Raw genomic sequence first — 24,724 nt, 5'->3', positions numbered from 1 at the left:
GGAACTGTGAATGACAACTAGGTAATAAAAGCAACTGAGCTATGTGATCTCCAGGGGAGATGGCTACTATGCCCATAGGTGAAGAGACCATGATCTTGACTTGTCCTATATAATCTGAATCTATGACTCCAGGATGGACTATCAGGCCCTGCATTGTTACAGAGCTCCTTCTTAAGATCAACCCTACTGTATCTGCTGGTAGAGGGCCTTTGAAATCTGAATCCATCAGCTGGACTCCCATGGGGGGGGGGGTTAATAAGAGTAGGGTGGCAGAACTGAGGTTGAGCCCTGCGCTTCCTCTCTTGGCCCTCCTGGGGTGTTCCACTGCATTGGCAGTCTCAAATTGGGCCACCCCTCTGTGACTGCCCCATATATTTGAGGGCCCTGAGGTCGGGGGGCCCGTCTTCCGATTTTTGGTGCAGCGCTGTCATGCTCGATTGGCTGCCCATGAATATCCTTCACTCAGTGACTCTCATGAGCCCAGTGATTTCCCTTTTTACATTTTGGACAAAGTCCAGGTACCCAAGGCCGCTGGCCTCCCATTCCAGTCTGTTGTGGGCATTGTCGCCTTATATGACCAGGTTGCCCGCATTTGAAACAACCTGTATTCCTGGACCCATTCTTTCCTTGGGAGACCTGCACAACTGCAGCAGCCAGCCCTGCGTTAGTTAATGGGCCTCCTATCTCTCTACAGATCTTCATCCATACCTCAAGCCCCCTATGTTTATATGGGTTAATGGCTTTTCTATATTCGTTTGTACATTGTTCAAAAATCAGCTGTTTCACTAATGGCATGGCCGTATCAGGATCTCCAAACACCCTCCCTGCTGCTTCTACCACCCTGGCCACAAAGTCTGCAAACGGCTTCATGGGTCCTTGAAGGATTTTTGTTAAATTACCACTAACCTCTCCCCTGTTAGGGAGGGACTTCCAAGCCTTAGTTCCTATTTTATTAATTTGTTCATAAACTTGTATAGGGTAGTTAATCTGTGCAGCAGCATATCCTGATCCCAGGCCGCTTGCCCTGCACTCGAGTTCTGGGTGGCCTGTTCACCTGAATATTCTATAAAGAATGCTTTCCAGTCAAGATAATGTCCAGGGGAAAGACAGGCTCGTGCCAGATTCTGCCAATCGCTGGGAGTTAGACAACAGAGATGCAGATTCAAGTTGAGCAATAACGAAAGCGGCACTGACCCCGTAGGCTCGTACCCCTTCCACCAGTCTTTGAATTACCTTCCAATCTAGTGGCTCATGGAACCGAGCTCCTTGAGCATCCTGGAAAACCGGGAAGCAATGAGCACTTAGCTTTCACCATGCTTCTGGATGCAAACTACGCCCTGTGGCGCCTTCGGGAGCATAACTCGGTGGCCCCGGAGCAGATGGCTGCACTTTTACTTTCACTTTTTCTAAACTGTCTGCTATACTTTCCAAGTTCTCTTCAGACATGTCCCCTTCGCTAGAACTGCTTTCAGCATCGGACTTCTGTGATCTCTCCTCTCTTACTTGGTTCAAAGCCTCATTCCCCTTCTGCAGCTCTGCTCCACATCTTTCCTTGTCCTCTATACAGTTGCGAACTAACTTCCATACCGGTAGAACCCTTTTTGCAAGGATTTCCTGTTCCTCTACAAACTTCAAATCTTTTCCTAACTTCTCCCAGCTCGGTCCAGTAAGGTGACCAGAGACTGGGAACCATGGGGCCACCTGATCTACCGATTTCAGAAAATTTTCTAGGGTTTCCTTCTTTAGCCCAATTCCTTTTACCTTTAGGAGGTCTTTTCAGGCCTGATGAACAGACTGTCCTGATATTGTGTTTCCCATAGTGCTTGGTATAACTTTAATTGTCTCACTCCAAGAACCTCAATAGTCCCTAATCCGGGAACCTAATAGTCTCTAACTGAGAACTTGAATCATCCCACTTACCTGGGAGCTTTCCAGCCTGCTACCCTGACTGCCAAGATTCTGGACTCATCACATCCCCATACGGGTTCAAGCACTTGTCGCGTCTCCGACCAGCAGAAAAGAAGCAACAAAACCGACGTCCTTCTCAAGGCAGACTATAAAGGAACTTCACAAATGTGTAGCAAAAAGAATGCCCTGACCTCTCTCAGCGTTCCCCATTTTTCCCCTCCAGTCCACTCCCCCTTACCCCAGTCCACGTAGGCACTGTTCATTGGCTCAGGACTACATTCGTCACATCATCTGATCTTACTTGGTGGTGCATCTGCGCAATGCAGCTCAAGGTACTTGGCTATCTTGAGGGATATGAGGAAGTCAGGTGCCAGTCATAAGACTTGGCAGCAGTCCTGGGTGCCATCTTGGGGCTGCGGCCACACCTGCTCCTCACAAGCAACAAAAGAGGAAAAACTAGATGAAATGGAAGATTTTTCTAGACAGACAAAATACCAACTTAAGTAGAAATCAGGTAAACTATCTAAACTGTCCCTAACTGTTAAGAAAATAGAAGCAGTAATTAAAAACCTCCCAACCAAAAAAGTGCAGGGCCAGATGGATTTATGGACAATTCTACCAGACCTTCAACAAAAGCTAATACCAAATATTCCTCAAATTATTTCCCACAATAGAAATAGACAGAACAATACCTAATTCATTTCATAAAGCTACAATTACTCTGGTAGCTAAAGAACATAAAGACCCAACAAGGAAATAGATCATTAACCAATTTTGCTTATGAATACAGATGCAAAAATACTCAGAGGGCAGTGGTGGCTCACTCCTTTAATCCCAGCACGTGGGAGGCAGAGGCAGCTGGATTTCTGAGTTTGAGGCCAGCCTGGTCTACAGAGTGAGTTCCAGGACATCCAGGGCTATATAGAGAAACCCTGTCTTGAAAAAACAACCAACCAAACAAACAAAGAAACAAACAAAATACTCAATAAGTTCCAAGACCACATCAAAACCATCATTCACAACGATCTAGTAGGCTTCATCCCAGGGATACAGTGATGGTTCAATATATGGAAATTCATCAACATAATCCACTATATAAACAAACTGAAAAACAAAAATCACATGATCCTATCATTAGATGCCAAAAAAAGCAAATGACAAAATACAGCACCCCTTCATGTTAAATGTCATGGAGAGATCAGGAATTCAAGGCAAATAACTAAACATAATAAAAGCCATATACCGTTGCGGTGAATCTCCCCAACCCAAATATGCCCCGGCAATGAAAACACAACACCATTAATATGATTACATGCTGTGTGCCTAGATTGGAAGATCTACTGCTACACTACCATCTACCACAGCTTATGAGACCCCTTAGAACTTGCAGTTTCTCCAGGCAATGTGCTTCTGCTCTGCATTTCTCCCTCTTCCTCCTCCTCTGCATTCTCTCCTTCTTCCATTTTCTCCTTCTTCTCTCCCTCACACCTTCCTCTCCACCTTCCCTTTTATCTGCCTAATCATCTACTCTCCTTTATTTTACAATTTAAGGTGGGAAGCAGGTTTACTGGAAATCACCTGAGTGCAGACTAATTCCTTGTTGGCAACCTCTCTCAGGAGAATGGAATTAACATAAAATATAATTAGCCCAGGGCTATCCCCAACAATATACAGCAAACTAACAGCCAACATCAAATGAAAAGGGAAAAAATTGAAGCAACCACACTGCTGTAATTAGGGATTTACTGCTATGAAGAAAAACTAAGACCAAGGCAACTCTGGCATGTTTTTTGTTTGTTTGGTTGGTTTTGGTTTTGGTTTTGGGTTTTCAAGACAGGATTTCTCTATATAGCCCTGGCTGTCCTTGAACTCACTCCGTAGACTAGAGTCTGACCTTGAATTCAGAAATCCACCTGCCTCGGCCTCCCAAGTGCTGGGATCAGAGGCATATACCACCACTGTCGAGCTGACCAAGCAACACTTATAAAGACATCATTTACTTGGGCTGGGTTACAGGTTCAGAAGTTCAGTCACCACGTCAGGTTCACCTGACAACATTTCTGATGCCATGTTTTGCTTGTAGACTCTGCCAGCAGCTGACTGAGACAGATGCAGACACTTACAGCCAACCATTGGACTGAGTTGGGAACCCCTGTAGAAGAGTTAGGGGAAGGATTGAAGAAGCTGAAGGGGATGGCAACACCAGAGGAAGAACAACAGTATCAACTAATCCGCACCCTTGAGAGCTCCCAGAGTCTAAATGTTCCACAGGAATTTAAAAAATTAAAAATGGCAGCCCTTTGAAATATAATATATCAAATTAAACTCCATTTTCGGTTTATTCATGCTGGTTTAAAGCAATGTGACACAATGGATTGTGTCTTTTATTTTGTATAGTTTGAAAAATTAAAATATATACATGGCATGCATATATCATACAATTGATACATGTTGGGAGCTCCAATGTACTTCTGCCTTGAGTTCTGAGATGAATGATTCTGAGATTGCACACTTATTAGTGACGATGACTGTTTTGAAAATGCCTTTACCCTGGACCAGAGAGATGGCTCAGCAGTTAAGAGCACTGTCTGTTCCTCCAGAGATCATAAGTTCAATTCTCAGCAACCACACCAAGACTCACAACCATCTACAATGGAGTCTGAAACCCTCTTCTGGAATGCAGGTATAAATGCAGATAAGATCAATGAATCTAAAAAAATAAAATAAATACAAAAATAAATAAGAAAATGTCTTTACAGAGTAAAACTGATGCTACTCAGATATTTATGTTCATTAAAATACAACAGTGTTATAGACATCATGATATAAAGCCTATTCTGGATATAGAATACGCTCTTAAAGGTCAAGCCATTACATAAAGACCTAAGAGGACCTTAAAGGTAATGCTCCCGCTGGCGAGATGGCTCACTGGGTAAGAGCACTGACTACTCTTCCAAAGGTCCTCAGTTCAAATCCCAGCAACCATCTGATGGCCCACAATCACCAATAATGAGATCTGATGCCCTCTTCAGGTGTTTCTGAAGACAGCTAAACTGTACTTATTCATAATACTAAATAAATCTTTGGGTGGAGTGAACAGGAACGGCTGGAGTGAGCAGAGGTCCTAAATTCAATTCCCAACAACATAAAGGCTCACAACCACCTGAAAAGCTACAGTGTATTTATGTACATAAAATAAATAAATCAATCTTTAAAAAATGTTCATAGAATAAAACAGGGATATATTTTGCAATGACAATTTTTTCTTCTTTTCTTCCTTCCTTTCATTCTTCTATTTTATTTTTGTTTTTTGAGACAGGGTTTCTCTGTTTAGGCCTGGCTATCCTGGAACTCATTCTGTAGAACAGGCTGGCCTCGAACTCAGAAATTGTCAGACCCTGCCTTCCAAGTGGTAGGATTAAAGGCATGTTCCATTACTGCCTGGCCTTTTTTTTATTGGACATTTTCTTTATTTACATTTGAAATGTTATCTCCTTTCCTGTTTCCACCTCTCCCAGAAACGCTCTATCCCATCCCCTCTTTGCCTGCTTCTATGAGGGTCTATGGTGCAATTCCTGGGCTGGTAGTCCTGGGTCCTGTAAGAAAACAAGCCAGTAACTTCCCTCCATGGCCTCTGCATCAGTTCCTGCTAGAGTTCCAGTCCTGGCTTCCTTTGGTGATCAACAGCAATGTGAAAATGTAAGTTGAATAAACCCTTTTCTCCCCAACTTGTTTCTTTTCTTTTTCTTTTTTCTTTTCTTTACTTTTTTTGTTTGTTTGTTTTCGAGACAGGGTTTCTCTGTATAGCCCTGGCCGTCCTAGAACTCACTTTGTAGACCAGGCTGGCCTCGAACTCAGAAATCCGCCTGCCTCTGCCTCCCGCAGTGCTGGGATTAAAGTCATGTGCAACCATGCTCAGCTCATAACTTGTTTCTTGGTCACGATGTTTATGCAGGAATAGTAACCCTAACCAAGACAACTCTCATATCAGATGATATTTCTTACAACCAGTTTCAAGTGCACGGAAAATATACTGAGAAGTCTGCCAGAATCTGAAGTCTGCCAGAATCCATAGAAATTTTGTCATTTTATGAAAACTATGATTATTGTAGACACAGAAACACATGGGTAGAATGAGAAGGCACTAAGAACATGGTTAACTGTGTTGTTTGTGGTAATGAGGGTACATGGGTGTGCATAACATGTCCAAATATATCAGAGTACATACACTAAATACATTAAAGTTTACATAAACTATTACAATGTAACATAGCTCTAACTAATTTTAGTTGATATCTGTGGAAATCCCACCCAACTGCTACCAGAGGTTATTTTGTATGCTAACACAACTACCATGTCACATTCAGATACACTGTTCAATTCTGGAGCAGGTTTCACCTCTGTCTTTTAGTTGTTGTTGTTCTTTTCTCAATAAAACTGCACACACTGGGATAGCTTTTAAGTGACCATAACAATGTATTCTGTGCAACTTAACTATATGGTGAAGTCCTCTTTCTATGGCATTTTTCATTTTATATCAGCTTGAGATTCATCTATTTTGTATTGTTTGGTAAATGAATGATTATATAGAATATCTTGTACCCTTTTATACTACAGTAAAAAGCACCATGAAAATAATGTACTTCCAGGAAAAAAGAAAAGAAAGGCAATGTTGGAGATCATCAATTTGCAGCATAGATTCAAGATGATCCAAAGAAAATTCATTTTTTAAACATTTAAACATTACATTTATTATATGTAAGTACACTGTAGCTGTTTTCAGACACTTTTCCTTCTCTCTCTGACCCTGCTCACTCTGGCCCCACTTGCTCTGGGCCTGCTCACTCAGGCACAAATATGTATTTGTTTATTATATTTAGCTACACAGTAGTTGTCTTTAGACACTCCAGAAGAGGGCATCTGACCTCATCAAGGATGGTTGTGAGCCACCGTGTGGTTTCTGGGATTTGAACTCAGGAATTTGGAAGAGCAGTCAGTGCTTTTAACTGCTGAGTCATTTCTCCAGCCCCCTAAAGAAAAGTCTTTTTTTTTTTTTTTTTTTTTTTTTTTTTTTTCTTTTCTGGATGTGTAAGTGAATTTTTTGGAGGGACAGAAATTGTCAATTTAAACAGCAGCAAATGAAGAATGCATAAGGAAACTCCCTGTTGTCACAGAAAGATGTAACCTCCAGAATATGTGACACAAGAGACATTTCAATCAGTGACCACAAACCTGAATGTATTAAGTGCTTTCCCATTCAATCTAATACTTCTGGATTCCTACTAAAAAAGAATTTGTAATAAGAGCATGGGAACGTTGCTTCTGAATGGAAGCCCCCAAGAAGGATCAGAAAAAAAAATGTAGAAAAAGAAGTTATTATTACAGTTACTTTAAATTGTAATGCACTACATTTTCCATATCTTCCCAGTAATGCAAACCACAGTCGCTTGCAGAACTGGTTCAGATTACTTAAATACCAATTGTGCTGTCAGTCCTCTACACAAGTGTCTGGAGGTTACTCGTGTTTATAGGAAATGAAGCTATTGATACTTTTCTACAGCAGTAACTGCTCACCAAGAAGGCAGAATCAACACAAACCAAGGGGTTGTGTTTTCCCAAAGCAGCAGTGTGAAAAGACTATAAAGACTTGATCCCATACACATGAATGGGCTGCCTTGCTAGAGGAAATCCAAGGGGGATAGGAATGGAGATACAAAACGGTTTTTTGAGGGGAAGGAGGTTGGTGCCCTGGATGCCTCCCAAAGAAAATTCTGAACAAGGGAAGTTGATTTCAAAGTTACATGCCAGGTGGAAAAACCAGAATTTTCAGTAAGATTATAATTATATTGGGTATTTTCTTTATTTACATGTCAAATATTGTCCCCTTTCACAGTTCCCCTGGCCCAGTAAACCCCTTACCCTATCCTCTCCCTTTCCCTGCAACTATGAAGGTATTCCCCCACCCATCAACCCACTCCCACCCTACCCACACTCAAATTCTCCTGTACTGGGGTATCCATCAAGCTTTCACAGGACCAAGGGCCTCTCCTCTCATTGATGCTTCACAAAGCCATCCTCTGCTACATATGCAGCTGGGGCCATGGGTCCCTCCTTGTATACTCCTTGGTTGGTGGCTTAGTCCCTGGGAGCTCTGTGGGGATCTGGTTGGTTGATGTTGTTCATCCTATGGGGTTGCAAACCCCTTCAGCTCCTTCAGTCCTTTCTCTAAGTCCTCCATTAGGTGCTCATTCCAGTAGTTGGCTGCTAGTATCTGCCTCTGTATTTGTTAGGCTCTGCCGAGCACCTCAGGAAATAACTATATCAGCCTCCTTTCAGCAAGCACTACTTGGCATCCACCACAGTGTCTGGGTTGGTGACTGTATACAGGATGGATCCCCAGATGTGTCAGTCTCTGGATCAGCTTTCCTTCAATCTCTGCTCTACACTTTTAACCTCAATTTTATCCCATAAGTATTTTGTTCCCCTTTCTGAGAAGGACAGAAGCACCCCCACTTTAGTCTTCATTGTCCTTGAGCTTCATGTGGTCTGTGAATTCTATCTTGGGTATTCAGAACTATTGGGCTAATATCCACTTATCTGTGAGTACATTCCATGTATCTTCTTTTCTGATTGGGTTACCTCACTCAGGATAATATTTTCTAGTTCTATCCATTTGCCTAAGAATCTTATGAATTCATTGATTTTTCTTTTCTTTCTTTTTCTTTCTTTTCTTTTTTTTTTTTTTTTTTTTTTGAGACAGGGTTTCTCTGCCTAGCCCTGGCCGTCCTGGAACTCACTTTGTAGACCAGGCTGGCCTCAAACTCAGAAATCTACCTGCCTCTGCCTCCCAAGTGCTGGGATTAAAGTCATGTGCCACCATGCCCAGCTATACTATAGTAATTTTGTTTCACAATAAACTCAGGTTTTTTGGTTTTTTTAATTGTGATTTTTGGTTGCCTCCAGTGTGGACCTGGGGAAAATGGCCAATCTGGATTTTGTGGACCATCTAAAATTGATTACCTCACTACTCAGAGCAAATTTCAACTACTGTCATGTCAGGAGACTTTACTACATGCTATTTTCCCATCCCCCTTTTTTGCTAAGCATGTATGAGCTTCAAAGCTAATCATAGAAATCAATTCTTGCATAGGTCTAATTTCATTTCTAAGTCACAATAAAAGCCAGAGAGATTGGAGGACACTCATTCACTGGTATAGATTTCCTTTTCACTGATGAGCCAAGAGCCTGCCTGAGGGAAGTTGCAAGAGTGACTGTCCTCCCAGCAGAGGTAGGATTGCATGCTCAAAGCCATCCTAACCTGTTTAGCAAAACTAAGCCTGAGATACAGGAGACATTGCTATACAGGAAATAATCAGTAGCATTGTGAAATAAGGAAAGACATTCTTAATGACCAGAAGATATTGGAGAATAAGATTAATTAAGAGATAAGAGCAGAGGAACTCGCACAATATGTACTCACTGATAAGTGGATATTAGCCCAGAAACTTAGGATACCGAGACATAAGATACAATTTGCTAAACACATGAAACTCAAGAAGAACGAAGACCAAAGTGTGGACACTTTTCCCCTTCTCAGAATTGGGAACACCCATGGAAGGAGTTACAAAGTTTGGAGCTGTGACGAAAGGATAGACCATCTAGAGACTGCCATATCCGGGAATCCATTCCATAATCAGCTTCCAAACGCTGACACCATTGCATACACTAGCAAGATTTTGCTGAAAGGACCCAGATAGAGCTGTCTCTTGTGAGACTATGCCGGGGCCTAGCAAACACAGAAATGGATGCTCACACTCAGCTATTAAATGGATCACAGGGCCCCCAATGGAGGAGCTAGAGAAATTACCCAAGGAGCTAAAGGGATCTGCAACCCTATAGGTGGAACAACATTATGAACTAACCAGTACCGTTGAACTCTTGACTCTAGCTGCCTATGTATCAAAAGATGGCCTAGTCGGCCATCACTGGAAAGAGAGGCCCATTGGACTTGCAAACTTTATATGCCCCAGTACAGGGGAACGCCAGGGCCAAAAAGTGGAGTGGGAGGGTATGGGGGGACTTTTGGAATAGCGTTGGAAATGTAAATGAGGAAAATACCTAATTAAAAACATATTTAAAAAAGTGTTCATTCAAATAAAAAAGAGATAAGGGCAGTGATTTCCTAGTAGAGGGAATGACATTAAAAGATATGTTTGACCAACCAAATACACAGCCACACCCAATGGCCTTCTTCTCAATTCTGAGTTGACTTCACTGGGCAAATGCATGGGATATATTTACAAAGAGTGTCCCCAACCTGGGAATTCAATATTTATTCGATGAAGCAAACCTCCCCAAATAGTATACCCACCAATGTGATCACCCTTCATTCACATACACAGTATTAATACAGGCTGGGAAATTTTAAAACCCTGGCTCTTTCAGGTCCTTGTTCATAATGGTGACTCCAAAAGTTGATTGTCTACCTTGATGACTCCTAGCACTGGACTCTAAATAGACTATGCTTCGATTCTGTTTGAAGCAAAACCCATGCTCCTCATGCAAATCCTTTCTCTCTCTCTTTGTGTGTGTGTGTGCATATGTGTGCTTGTGTGTTTATACTGGACAGGTGTCTACATGACCTAGGCTGACATGGACTAAAACATGGAGAATAGAAATTATGGCATGGTTATACCTCAGCTAACACGTGGTGGTATCATGGTCTGGAAGTTCTGGAGCTGCAGGGAAGACTTTGAGCTGAGGGGGGGAGGTTACACTCCAGTATGTAGTACTTTATGGGTTTGAAGATGACTGCTTTCTGCAAAGGCTTTACCACATTGATTATGTTGGTAATGTTTCTCTCCAGTCTCCATTATCTGTTCTTTTATGGATCCCAAAAGATTAGTCATATACAAAGGCTTTACCACATTGATTTCATTCATAGGGATATCTCCAATATGCCTCCTTGTATGTACTTTGAGATTATTGCCTTGTGGAAATGCTTTATCACACTGATAACATTTGTAAGGTTTCTCTCCCGTATGTGTTCTTTCATGTATTCGAAGATACCTGGGCTGTGAAAAGGCTTTATCACATTCATTACATTTGTAGGGTTTCTATCCAGTATAAATTCTTTCATCAGCTTGATGATGACTGTGAGATATAAATGACTTATGACACTGATTTATTTATAAGGTTTCTCTCCAGTATGTGTTCTTTCATGTTTTGGAAGATGACTCGGGTGTGAATAGGCTTCATCACACTGATTACATATTTAGAGTCTCCCTCCAGTATGTATTACTTTATGGGTTTTAAGATGACTGCTTTGTGTAAAGGCCTTACCACACTGATCACATTTGTAAGGTTTCTCTCCAGTATGTGTTCTTTCATGTTTTCGGAGACAACTCTTGCGTGGATAGGCTTTATTACACTGATTACATATGTAGGGTCTCTCTCCAGTATGTACTACTTTATGGCTTTGAAGATGACTCCTTCGTGTAAAGGCTTTGCCACATTGATTACATTGGTAAGGTTTCTCTCCAGTATGTGTTCTTTCATGCATTCGAAGATAGCTGGGATGTAAAAAGGCTTTACCACATTGATTACATTCATAGGGTTTCTTCCCAGAATATATTCTTTCATGTAGTCGAAGATACTTGAGCTTTAAAAAGGCTTTATCACATTCATTACATTTGTAGGGTTTCTCTCTAGTATCTGTTCTTTTATTTCTTTGGAGAGTACTTTGACATGTAAGCACTTTACTATGTTGAAAGACTTCCGAGTTTTTGTCTCCAGTTTGGTTTCTTTCAAGCTTTTGAAGATGACTGTGATATTTGAAGGCTTTATCCCATTGTGTATATTCATAGGGTTTCTCTCCAGCAGGAGTGATTTTGTGCCTGCAATGATAATTGGGACATGAAAATTTTATTACATTAATTACAATGATGAATCCTTTCTATCTGTATAAATTAGTTTTAAATTTTGGTCTAATTATAGGGTACATTCTGATCTTAGGGTTGTATCACGGGACTAGAGAGATGGCCTAGCTGTTAAGAGCATTGACTTCTCTTCCAGAGGTCCTCAGTTCAAATCCCAGCTTCCATATGGTGGCTCTCAACCATCTCTAATGGAATTCCATGCCCTCTTCTGGTGTGTCTGAAGAAATTGACAGTGAGTTCACATACATAAAATAAATAAGAAAATGAATCTATGAAAAAAATGTTTTATCACATTGTTTACAGTCTTGGTGTTCCCCTTCCTTGTGGGTTTCTTTTCATCATTGAAGATACCTGTGAGGTTTGGGGCACTTATTCCATGGCTCACTTTTACACCAGACTTTAGATACATCAAGTTTTTCAGATACTTGAAGAAAACTGCATGAATTCACAGATTTATCTACATAATTGTGTTCAAAATTATATTGCACTGTGAGTCATATCATATTTGAAAAGTGAAGGACAATCAAAAATTCCACATTCTTAATGCTCATAGGATTTTCTGTAGTATAATTTTATGGTTGTATTCCAAATGAAGCTGAAAATCTAAGTGACTATAAACTTGAATCACATTCAGAAAGTCTCCTCAAAGTGGGGCCTATCATATACTGTTGTGGATAGACCTTGGCTAATTATATTTGATGATAATTACATTCTCCTGTGAGTGGTTGTGAACAAGGAATGAGTCAGCCCTCATGTGATTTCCTGTAAACCTGCTTCCCACCTTAATTTGTAAAATAAAGAGAGCTGATGATTCAGCACATTAAAGGGAAGGTTAAGTGGAAGGTAGGGAGAAAGAAGGAGGAGAAAATGAAAGAGGGAGAGGACAAAGAGGAGGAGGAAGAAGAAAAGTAGAGCAGAAGCACATGGCCTGGAGAAACTGCAAGTTCGCAGGTTTCTCATGGATGGAGAAGATGGTAGAGTGAGTAGCAGTAGGTCTGCCCAGTCTAGGCCCACAGCATGTGTTCATATTAACTGAGTTGTATTTCATTGCCGGAGCCTGTTTGGGTTGGAGATTTACTGCAACCGTCTATGATCTAATAAATAGTTCTAGGAAAGAGAGATACTCTGTTTCTTTCAAAATCCTTCTGCTCATATGGCCTGTATCCAGTATGACATATGACATACCTATTAAAAGAATAACAAATAAAGGGTTTCCACCTTACATTCATACAGTTTGACTTTGTTCCTCGTATGGTAGGGAGCAAGGTTTCTCCAGCACAACATCCTTAACGCTCATAAACTTCCCCTCTCACTAAACTTATCAGATTTAAGACAAGAATATGAGTAACAGCAGCTTAACCACGAACTATTTGCTCAGTAGAAGATTTTGGACATACACATATTCAGTGTGTGTACAATTTGCAATATCTGATTGGTGTGAATGTACATGGAATGGCAGTGCTACTGTATAGCTCTAATGCTGATACGATTCAAACAGTTATATCTGTTAAGAAATACTGTGATAGAGGAATGCATTGCAACAATCTATCAGCTGCCTGGAATCAAGGTACTTGGTGTTGTGAGAATCTAATGCTCAAAAACTAACCTAAAGCAGTAAAAGACAATACTGTTGCTTCTCCTTAAAACTTAGAGAACACATTACGTTTTCTGCAGAAGCTCATTAGAAGTAGATTTCACAAAAAATTACCTTCCGTATCTTCTATCATTTTGAGAATGTTCTTCAATGTTATGATCTTTCCAATTGTAGCCTAAAATATAGGACCAGAAAATAATTATTGTTGGAAATTCGTCCATAAGCCACAATTTTCAGTAAGCCTTAGAAACATGCTTGCTTTATCTGCCTTATTCTTCCTTATTCTCATTCAAGATTACAGAAGGGCATCAATAAGAAAGAAATCAGCTGTCCCCCCACCTTATTTTAAAACTGAAAGGAAAATTCAGGTTTACCTATAGTGGTGAGATTCCTGTAGTTCTCCAGCATGACATCTTTGTAAAGTCTCTTCTGAGATGGATCCAGCAAGGACCACTCCTCCCGAGTGAAGTGTACATGCACATCATCAAAGGTCAATGCATCCTAAAATCCCATACATATGTACAACACAAAGTGTGATAGTGATAATACTGTAATGAATGCTTCACTGACAATATATTCATTTGATCTTGATAATCCCCACACATAGCCCATGACACAGAAATCCTGCTATAATCATGAAATCATTTTCAAACCAAATTATGAAACCCAAATTATGGGGCTGCAGAACTGGCTCAGTGGTTAAAAGCACCAACTGCTCTTCTGAAGGTTCAGAGTTCAAATCCCAGCAACCATATGGTGGATTCCAACCATCCATAATGTGATCTTATGCTCTCTTCTGGTGTGTCTGAAGACAGCTACCGTGTACTAACATATAATAATAAAGATTTTTTTAAAGAAAAAAAAGAAAACCAAATTATGAGGTTCACTTGAGAATGCTGTGCTCTTTGAAGAGCATATACCCTAGCAAAAGAAATGCCAATTAAAATATAGAGAGGGGTTGGGGGGGGGACGGATTAACACGACTGAAAAATCAGTATAAACAACAAAAAACTGGGTGTATTTGCTCATGCCCTTAATTGAAATGTACATGAAGTACAGGCATGTGTATCTCATTGACTTGAATGCCAATCTTATCTATTAAACAAGTTCCAGAAAGGCAGCACTACTCATTATGACCCTGTCTCTGCTGCAAAAATCTATCAAACAAGCCAGGCGTGGTGTATCACGCTTTTAATCCCAGCACTTGGGAGGCAGAGTCAGGCTGATTTCTGAGTTAGAGTCCAGCCTGGGCTACAAAGTGAGTTCTAGGAATGCCAGGGCTATAACAGAGAAACCCTGTCTCAAAAAAAAATCTATCAAACAACAACAACAATAAAAACAAAAAGCAACAAAATAAAAGCACCCAACAACAATGAAAACAACAAAATAAAAACCCAAAGAAGAAAGATAGAAAGAACCTCAGAGGTTTTCAGTGAACTTCCTACAAAGAATTAAATAGTCACTGTAATTGTTCTATCTTCATATTCCAAGATCCTGAAATTCTGCAGTTTAAACTGTGACATAAATAAGATGTAACGTAAAGGGCTGGAGAAATAGCTCAGTAGTTATGAGCACTGATCGCTCTTCCAAAGGTCCTGAGTTCAAATCACAGAAACCACATTTTGGCTCACAACCATCCTTCAAGAGAGGTGATGCCCTCTTTTGTTGTTTCTAAAGGCAGCTACAGTGTAGGTGCATATAATAAATAAATAAAGTTATAATGAACAAATGGAAACATTAGCAAAGTAAATGTTTTTCATAAATAAACAACATAGTGTAGGAGAGATGGCACGGGCTTAATATGTCTTGCTGGTCTTAGATATAGGAGTCAATTGCAGGACTTATCATGGAAGCTCAGAACTATTTCATGACTCCGAGTTCAGGAGTTCTGAGGCCATATTTTGACTATAGTGAGGACCAAGCACACAGAGGTGCATATGTATTCATAGTCATTCAAAATTTCAAAAAAAAGACAACATGTAGGAAAAATGTCTCACTCTTAAAATCAAAAGAATTAGAAGGATCAGGCAGTATTAATGTCACAATTAAGTGCCATCCTGGGAATTAGAATAATACTCTCTGGCAAATTTTATTATTCAAGATGTAACTGAAACACAAAACAACCATACATTCTTGTCATGTGAAAAAAAAAATCCATTCCCGGCCCTGAAACAATAAAAGCCAGGCATCTTGACCCATATTTAATCTCTGCCGAGAAGAGTCACATAGGTAGATCTCTAAATGTAAGTCCATTCTAGTCTACATAACTCTTCTAGGACATCCAGGATTTCACAGAGAAATCCTGTCTTCAAAAAAAAAAAAAAAAAAAAAAAAAAAAAAAAAAAAAACCCAACAAAATTAAAACTATAAAAACTAGACATAGCAAAATCAGGTAGGTCTGAATGGGAATTGCTTCTACACTATCATATTTGATTTATGGATAGAGTCAATATGATGACAGCATGAGAAAGAAGCTGACTGGTCACTTTTAACAACAAACCAGTGGACACAAAGAACAGGAAATGGGTCTATGAACACTCCAATCCTATCCTCAAGGAGGACTTTCATCTAGAAACTTTCCTCTTACACAAGCTTCAAAGACTTCCCTGCAAACAGTTATTAAGGACAAATGATGTGCAAAGGCATCATCACAGATAGGAAGATTTTACATTCAATTGACTGCATTCTGACTCTGGTCACTGTAAGTTCATGGTCATCGCAGGATGAACATATTTATAGTCTAACTTTACTGGTTCCCATATTCTGCAACAACATGTACCCTATTCAAATGTCCAAACTCTCAGTTGACAGTCAAGGCAGTCTCTTCACTAATACATCTTGTAAAATCAGCAAATAATCTGTACCTTTCCAGCATACAGTGGCATAGACTACATATTCCCATTCCAAAAGACAGGAATTATAAAGTTAGAGAAGATTAAACCAAAGCAAGACAGAACCCCAGCAGGACAAACACCCAATCCTGTAGCTGTGTCTCAGACTCATGCAGATCAGGTTCAAAGGACTTAGATGGCCCTGCTCCTTCAACTTCTCATAAATCTTCCTCTTTGGTTACTTCCACTCCCTACACACAGCGGTCCCTGCAGATGTCTCATCACTCAGATGGATCAGCATCTTTTGGTCTCAAATTGCAACTCAGGCTTCAACCTCACATTTTCATGCAGGAAGGTCTTACAGGCTCCTCAGTGTAGCTCTGATTCTCTCAAACATAGAAGGCTGGAATAAGTGAACAACAAAAACCACACTAAGAATTCATGGCATTATCTTTTTCATCTTTCCTAATTCCAGAACCAGTACCAGATAAGTGATCATGCCAAGTGTGGTTTCCAAGTCGTGACGATGGACTCTGCAGCGCTTGGACCACAATTCCAACACTTTTTGCATAGATGCTTCCTGGAACTCTGAAACACTTTGTCTAATCATTACATTACTGCAAGTCTTAGCAGGATACATTTAGGAACCATCTTCGGCTTTCAGTGGAGAGCAATGGCATGCTCTTTAATGGTGATACCATGCTTAAAACTCCTGTCTGTGTCAGCACTTGACTACCATGGAAACTCCCTAGTGTTGTTTTTCTCCAAGAACCGCAGCCTTTGTTTTTACTTTTCCCCAGCAGTTGCTCTTATTCCTCTCTAGTTGTAGATTGGACATTTTTCATTTTTTTAAAGATTTATTCATTTATTATATGTAAGTACACTGAAGCAGTCTTTAGACACTCCAGAAGAAGGAGTTAGATCTCGTTAGGGATGGTTGTAAACCACCATGTGGTTGCTATGATTTGAACTCAGGACCTTCAGAAGAGCAGTCAGTGCTCTTAACCTCTGTACAAAGGGTTTATAATTCCCATAAAATAACTCATAGAGGGGTCTATACTCTCATATTTCTGGCTCTCCACTTACTGCTGCTCTCTCTTCCACACTAAGAGGCATTCCATGCTCTTTGGAAATGAAGGTGATCAGAAAGGTAAGCTCTGTTTGGCTTTGTAGATCCTCGGGCCCAAAGTAGGTTTCAGGAAGTCCCAGTCCTACTGATTTGTACACAACGTCGTGTCGAATAGTAATTTAATATCTACTTCCTGACACATGGATTTTGTCACAAGATGTGGAAACTGACATGCCCACCTTCACAATACTAGGCACATCTGGAAAACCTCTGCATCTTCAAAACTCGTATTACTCCCAATAGTTGAATTTCCTTGAATCACATCTTTGCAGTTGGTGGTCATGAAAAGTTCAAAGGATTCCAATCAAATATTACTGAAGGATGATCTCTATCACTTTCTTTCTACCAGTTACTTAACTATTGGGAAAAGTTATGGCACAAAAGTGAATGGAATGCAATGGTCAGAACTTCTAGAAACTAGACCTTCAGGTTTCCAGTGGTCTTCTCACTGCATACAAAAATCAATACTTCTGTGTGTACCATGGACAGAGATATTATAAGCACCACACCCTTCCATTGCCAGGGATACTTCACACTAGGGAATACATACTCAGTGAGATTCAAGGGCCAAGAGCCTTTGCTCAGGTTACCAGATGTACTAAGAAAACCACCATCTAGCTCACAGTACATGTCACTCCTTAGCTAATTGGACCTGCTCTTCCTGGTCTGGTGACAGAGGCTCCCAGCCTGAACATGGCATAGCTTCTGGACTCCCTCGTAGCTCCCTACAGCTACTTTAGAGAAGAATCCTGGAATAAACCTGTACGCCACCACCCACTAGTACTACTAATTTCTTGGCTTACCCAACGTCCTTCATTGGCTAATACAACCAAACCAGTTCTCAGGAAAGTAACAGCTCCTCCATTAAGGGATCAAAGATCAAAAGGCTCAGACAGTGAGGCCTTCCTAGCTCTGTCCTTCCAGCCTCTGGCCAGACAGAGCCCTAGACTGGGAAAATGTATTTTAGTCAAATTTTGGGCTCACCAGAACACTTCCTGTTCTCCTTCCAAGGCACAAGGTCCTCTTTGTGAACATCACACGACACAATCAGTGTACAGTGCAGTCATCTCTACTTCATAGAAAGTAAGTCCTGCACCCAAACTTCAGTCAAATTCAACAGTAACAACGATTAAAGCAAAAAGTGGCCATGAATGTGAAATCACGGTGTGATAAATGAAGGGAAAAGGAAAAAAATGAAAACAAACAAACAACCAAACCAAAAAAAAAAAAATGTGGCTGCTCCAAGGTATAATGGTGTGGTAAGTTTATTAGGGAAAAAAAGAAGGACATCGGCAAAGGCATGGAAATCTTGGAGAGGTCAGAGTAGTCATGAACATGAGCCATGTAAGAGAGGGAGGAGAAGAGGAACAGACCAAAAGGAAAGGAGTGAAATGGTAGAGAAAAGGACCAGGTCACCAAAATGGCCCAATTACATCAGGAAGAGCTGCACAGAGAAGGGCAGTTCAATCACTGTTTTAGGGGTGGTGGTATGACAGCCCTAACCTCTTAAAGGTAGACTCTGAAGGATGCTGGGAGAAACTCAAGGCCAGATCCTCTTTGACTTGTTAAATAGGTCATTCGTCCCAGGGTTTGAAGCTTAATAGTAGGGAGGAATGAGAAGGTGGAAAAGATTTAAGTAAAATCTGAAAAATCATTTTAACGTTGAGATCAGCTTTGTGGGTCAATATTCTCTAGGGTGTAGGCATAAGTATTACAGCACACCAGGTATTACTCGTATATTTTCTCTCTGATTCTGCATTTTCAGACAGGAGTAATAACATTCCTATTAGGAAGTACCACACCAGTCTGTCCATATCTTCTGTATTGGTTAACTGGGTGAAACTACAGAATTTTGGTTTCTAAAAATGAGTTCAGTTCTTTACCCAGAGTTTTGATTGCCCAGGTTTATGAAACTGACAAATTTGCCAGTCAGGACTTTTAATGATTATCAAAATTTGATGACCTGACTACTCATCGTGAATGACAACCAAATATTGTGAAACATGAAAGCTACTCCTCCCTTATCCCCCCAGCCCTCTCTGGGCTGTGAATACAGCAGCATCAGAGTTGGTCAGTGAAGTCAATTTTGTCTCAAGTCCCACTTCATTTTTAAATGCCCAATAAAAGGGATGGAAGTCAGAGGACCCTCACCCAGTGGTCTTTTTTCCATTTCACAGATTAGTAAGGGTCAAGCCTGAAAGAGTTGCAGGAATGCCTTCAAGTCACTGGACCACACAGGCAGGATGAGGTATATAATGGTACAATGCAACTGTTAATTCCAAGCATAAGGGAAGCCAAATATTTAGAAAGTATTATTCTAATGAGAAACCAATATTAAAGAACTTTAATAGGAAGCAATGAATTTCTTCTTCTTTTAATCCTTTTTTTTTGTTTTGTTTTGTTTTTTTGAGACAGGGTTTCTCTTTATAGCCCTAGTTCTCCAGGAACTCACTTTGTAAACCAGGGTGGCCTCTAACTCAAATATCAGCCTGACTCTGCCTCCCAAGTGCTGGGATTAAAGGCTTGTGCGCCTCCACTGCCTGGCTACAAATAAAATTCTTAAAGACTGGGAAATGCAGAGGCAGAGAGCTTAAGAGGCAGAGAGGCAGAGCCAGGCAGAACTCTCTGAGTTCAAGGCGCGCCTGGTAGATGGAACAAGATCTAAGAACACAAGCTCATCACTCAAAAAAACCAGTTTTGAAAAACAGACAACCAAAAAACATAGTTAGTATGGCCATGGTACCAAAAGCAATCTACAAATTCAATGCAATTCCCCTCAAATTTCAAACACAATTTTCTACACACATTGAAGGTGCAATTCTCAGGCTGGAGAGATGGCTCAGCATTTAAGATCACTGACTGTTCTTTCAGAGGTCCTGAGTTCAAATCCCATGAACCACCTAATGGCTTACAACCATCTGTAGTGAGATCTGAAGCTCTTTTCTGGTATGCCTGAAGACAGCTAGAGTCTACTTATATATAATAAATAAATAAATCTTTAAAAAATAGAAAGTGGAATTCTCTACCTCATATGGAAGAACAAACGCTCCCAGGATAGCCAAAACAATCCTGAACCATAAAGGAACTTCTGGAAGCATCACACTTCCTCATCTCAAGCTGTACTACATAGCAATAGTGATAAAAACCAAATAGTATTAGTACAGACAGGCAGATCAGTGGAATCGAATACCCAGAAATGAACTCATACACCTATGGACACTTCTTAGGCAAAGAAGCCAAAACCATAGAATAGAAAAAGAAAGCACGGTGAACAAATGTTCTGGTCTAACTGGCAGTGTGTATAGAAGAATCACCCTGCACAGGATGGATCAAGGACCTCACATACAACCAGCTACATTGAATCTAACAGCAGACAAAGTAGGAAATACCCTTGAACACAATGGTACAGGACACAGAATTTCCTGAGCAGAACATCAATGGCTCAGGCTCTAAGACCAACAGTTAATACATTTCTTGAAAATGAAAAGCTTCTGTAAGGGAGAGGAACTCTCAATAGGACAAAACAGTAGCCAAAAACTGAGAAAAGATGTTCACCAACCCTATAGCCAATAGAGGGCTAATATCTAAAAGTTATAAAGATCTCAAAAAGTTAGACGCCAAAAAAACAAACAACCCAATTAAAAATGGGATACAGAGCTAATCAGAATTCTCAACAGAGGAAGTTCGAATGACCTAGTATCAATTCAATAAATGTTCAACATTGTTGCTAATCAGGTAAATGCAAACAAAAACAACCCTGAGATTCCATTTTACATGCATCAGAATGGCTAAAATTGAAAACTTCAGGAACAGCACATGCTGGCAAGGACATTGAGAAAGGCAAACACTCCTCCATCTCTTGTAGGGTTGTAAACGTGTACAACCACTCTGGGACTCAAGCTGGTGGTTTGTCAGAAAACTGAGTCTAGTTCTATCTCAAGACCCAGTTATACCACTCCAGGGTATACACCCAGAAGATGTTCCATATTTCGCAAGGAAACATGCTCCACTATGTTCATATCAACCTTATTTATAATAGCCAGGAACTGGAAGCAAAATGTTCACTTCAAAACTCTATTGTGATAAGGCCCTTTAATGTAGGGATTTAAAAAGTTTGATGAAAAGCCGGGCGTGGTTGCACACACCTTTAGTCCCAGAACTCGGGAGGCAGAGGCAGGCAGATTTCTGAGTTCGAGGCCAGCCTGGTCTACAAAGTGAGTTCCAGGTCAGCCAGGGTTATACAGAGAAACCCTGTCTCAAAAATCAAAAAAAAAAAAAAAAAAAAAAAAAAAAAAAAGAAAAGAAAAAGAAAAAAAAAAGTTTGAGGAAGAGGACAGCAAAGGCATTGATTGCCTGGGGAGCAACAGACTGGGATCAAGGCCACCTGAGTCAACAAAGCGCGTCACAGAATCCTTTTCCTAAAAGGCTGAAGATGCAGCAGTTCTAGAGTCCATATGCCTTCCCAGGGAGAAATCACTACACACAATGAGAACATTAATTAAGAAATAGCTCTTTGGACTGGAGAGATGGCTCAGTGGGTAAGAGCACTTACTGCTCTTCCAGAGGTCCTGAGTTCACATCCTACAACCACATGGTGGTTCACAACCATGAATAATGAGATCTGACGCCTTCTTTGGAGTGTCTGCAGACAGCTATAGTGTACTTACATATAAAAAATAAATAAATGTTTTCTAAAAAAAGAAAAAAAGAAATATCTCTTTAACAATAGCATGCGTCGCCCTGGGTGGTGACGCAAACCTTTAATCCCAGCACTCCGGAGGCAGAGGCTGGAAAATTTCTGAGTTCGTGGCCAGCCTGGTGTACAGAGTGAGTTCTAGTACACCCAAGTCTATACAGAGAAACCCTGCCTCAAAAACCAAAAACAAACAAAGAAAAAAAACAAAAACAAACAAACAAACAAACAAAAACCACCAAACACTAGCATGTGTCAAGCACTGGTTAATGCTCAAAGAGGAGCCAGCCTAGAACAGGCCTTGCATTCCACAGCTGCCATTATCCTTAGTCTCTTTTATGTTCAGCCTCCAGGTTCCACTTTGAACAATTTAGACAGGGACAGAGGACTGCAAGTCTAGCCACTTAGGCAGAGGGGAGGTTTACACACCAAAGACACCTCAGAAGTACTTCTTAAGTACATCAGAGACCTGAAACAGTGACACAGTCCTAAGTGGAAGATCCCAAAGGATGAAAAGGAGAAGAGAGGCAGAAGGTACAGAGCACAAAAGTTGGGATGGGAAGGTCCCGCACAAGCAATACCTTATGCCAGGTCAGCTTCTTAAGAAGAATACCGTCTTTTATGCTCCTTCCTGCAGTGTATAAAGTCAGCAGACACTGTTACATGATGGGATAAACTCGGAGGAGTCTAAAACAGTGCTGGGCAGCTTAATATTGGACAGGAAGTGACGTTTACAACTTTCTCATATTAACTCCAAATATATCTTGCATCACAATCTTAAAACAAAGTGTAAAAATTGTATGAGATTTTAAAAAAAGTTTTGTGTGTGTGTGTGTGTTTAAAGCCAGGCAGTGGTGGCACACACCTTTAATCCTAGCATTTAGGAGGCAGAGGCAGGCGGATTTCTGAGTTTGAGGCTAGCCAGAGTGATTTCCAGGAGAGCCAGGGCAATATAGAGAAACCCTGTCTTGAAAAACCAACCAACCAACCAAACAAACAAACAAAATTGTTGAAGATACTGGAGAAACTAGGCATTTCTGTGTTTGCCATCTTGCCAAGAAGGTTTCAACATACAAGCCCATGCTTAAATACTCGCGCAGATGAAGCCCCAGAGCAGAGTTTTTCAGAGCAGCTAAGACCACAAACAACCTCACACGTGGCCCTGTGTAGCTGAGGTTCGCGGTGCGCACTCAGCCCCAGGGAGGACTCACCATAGTCGCTCCAGTTGTTCAATCGCCTGCCCCTTCCCATTGGAAGCAGCTGCCATATACTCACCATGTCGCGAGGTCAGAGCTCGCCTGAATTCCCCTCACAGCACCCAGCAGTAGCATACAAAGCAGGACACACAAACCACTCCAGCATCCTCAGCTACAGCATGGAACTAGCAGCAAGGCACCTGGAAGCACCCGCCTCCACTTCTGACTGGCAGGTCAGACTGGAGGCCGTGATTGGCCAGCGAGTCTGGAGTGACATAAGCACCTCCCTTAAGGTTAGTGTGTGATGAAAGGACACCACTTAGTGATTCCTGGACCATGCTGCTGGTCCAGGGCCAACCATTTTCCAGATAAGTAGGGTGAGAGTGCACTGATGGGATACGGCAAAGTGCTTGTGCTAGGACCCCAGGGGCCCAAATGTTGAGAACTCTACCCCCAGAGACACAGCTTGACAATAGATCTCTGCAATGGCAAGAGGTTTTTATTCAGATGCACATAGCATTGCTCAGCCTCTCAGGGAGAGTCAACCCAGATTGCTTACAGTACAGTTTCGTTAGTGGTGTTTTTTTTTTTTTTTTTTTTTTTTTCTCTTCTTTTAGGCGGGAAGGGTTACACAACTTTATCATTGTTGGCTACCAAAGTAACATTTATGTTCATTACTTTTGGTGGTCAGCTAGCGATGTCAGAAACTTTGTCAGCAAGGTCGGTTTATCTTAGAATTCAAACTGAGGCCGGGGTCCCAGGGACCGTTATTATTGTTATGGCTAATTTTTGAGAACAGCTAGTCTTGCTATGGCAGTTGTGGACATTTTGACCATTAGTCAGTCCCCTCAGATGGGGAAGGGGCCAGGCAGTCTTGAGCTTCTTTACACTGGCAGGGAAAGGCTTGTTTATATTAGCAGGGAAAGGGCAAGGAGCAGGGGGAAGGGAAAGGCTTCTGCAAACAGCTTTGATGTACATTAGCCAGGCTAAAACTATAGTTCTTCCTTTGTTCTACCAGGCTTCCATTCCAGAGCTAGACCATTTCCAGATCTGGAGAGACTTGCATTTCTGTAGCACTTGTGACTGCCCTCTAACCCCCTATCCTTCTTGCTTCCAGCACTTTCCCCTTCTCCCTCCTGTAATCAAGGCAGATAGCTTGCAGGGCCCATTATTTAACTTGCAGTGAAATAAACAATCCAGCCCATAGGGGAAGGGCGCCCAGAATAATAACAATTCAAGAGATTTTTAGGAAACACTAAGATTTTTTGTTCTGTGGTTTCATGGTCAGGTCAGGTAAACTGCAGCTATGTTTCACCTGGTAGGCATCAGACTTTACACAGTCCCAGGAGAAAAGCAGGAAAGATATGAGAAACTCTACACAACACTATTGCTAGCCAGCACATCTTCCTTAGTGGGAAGAGGAAAAAACCCACAG

General features: G+C 41.0%; 1 protein-coding gene across 2 annotated transcripts; it reads right to left on the bottom strand.

Moving 5' to 3' along the window:
- Positions 1 to 10,263: 10,263 nt before the first annotated feature.
- EU599041 (expressed sequence EU599041) lies at positions 10,264 to 23,477 on the bottom strand. 2 transcript variants are annotated; one of them, XM_006540528.2, is made up of 5 exons: positions 23,369 to 23,477; positions 16,611 to 16,674; positions 13,815 to 13,941; positions 13,555 to 13,615; positions 10,264 to 11,804 (listed from the first exon to the last, which is right to left on the bottom strand). In XM_006540528.2, exons 3-5 carry the CDS (start codon positions 13,846 to 13,848, stop codon positions 11,183 to 11,185), a joined length of 717 nt encoding a protein of 238 aa, XP_006540591.1. In that variant the 5' UTR covers positions 13,849 to 13,941; positions 16,611 to 16,674; positions 23,369 to 23,477; the 3' UTR covers positions 10,264 to 11,182. The 2 variants fall into 2 exon arrangements, with proteins under 2 accessions (XP_006540591.1, NP_001170996.1); NM_001177525.1 differs by lacking the exon at positions 16,611 to 16,674 and having other exon boundaries at positions 10,674 to 11,804.
- Positions 23,478 to 24,724: the final 1,247 nt, after the last annotated feature.

The sequence above is a fragment of the Mus musculus genome, chromosome 7, assembly GCF_000001635.26.
Source record: "Mus musculus strain C57BL/6J chromosome 7, GRCm38.p6 C57BL/6J".
NCBI classification, from domain to species: Eukaryota; Metazoa; Chordata; class Mammalia; order Rodentia; family Muridae; genus Mus; species Mus musculus.
Note: the sequence above shows the minus strand (reverse complement) of the source record. Positions and strands in the feature narration are given on the sequence as shown.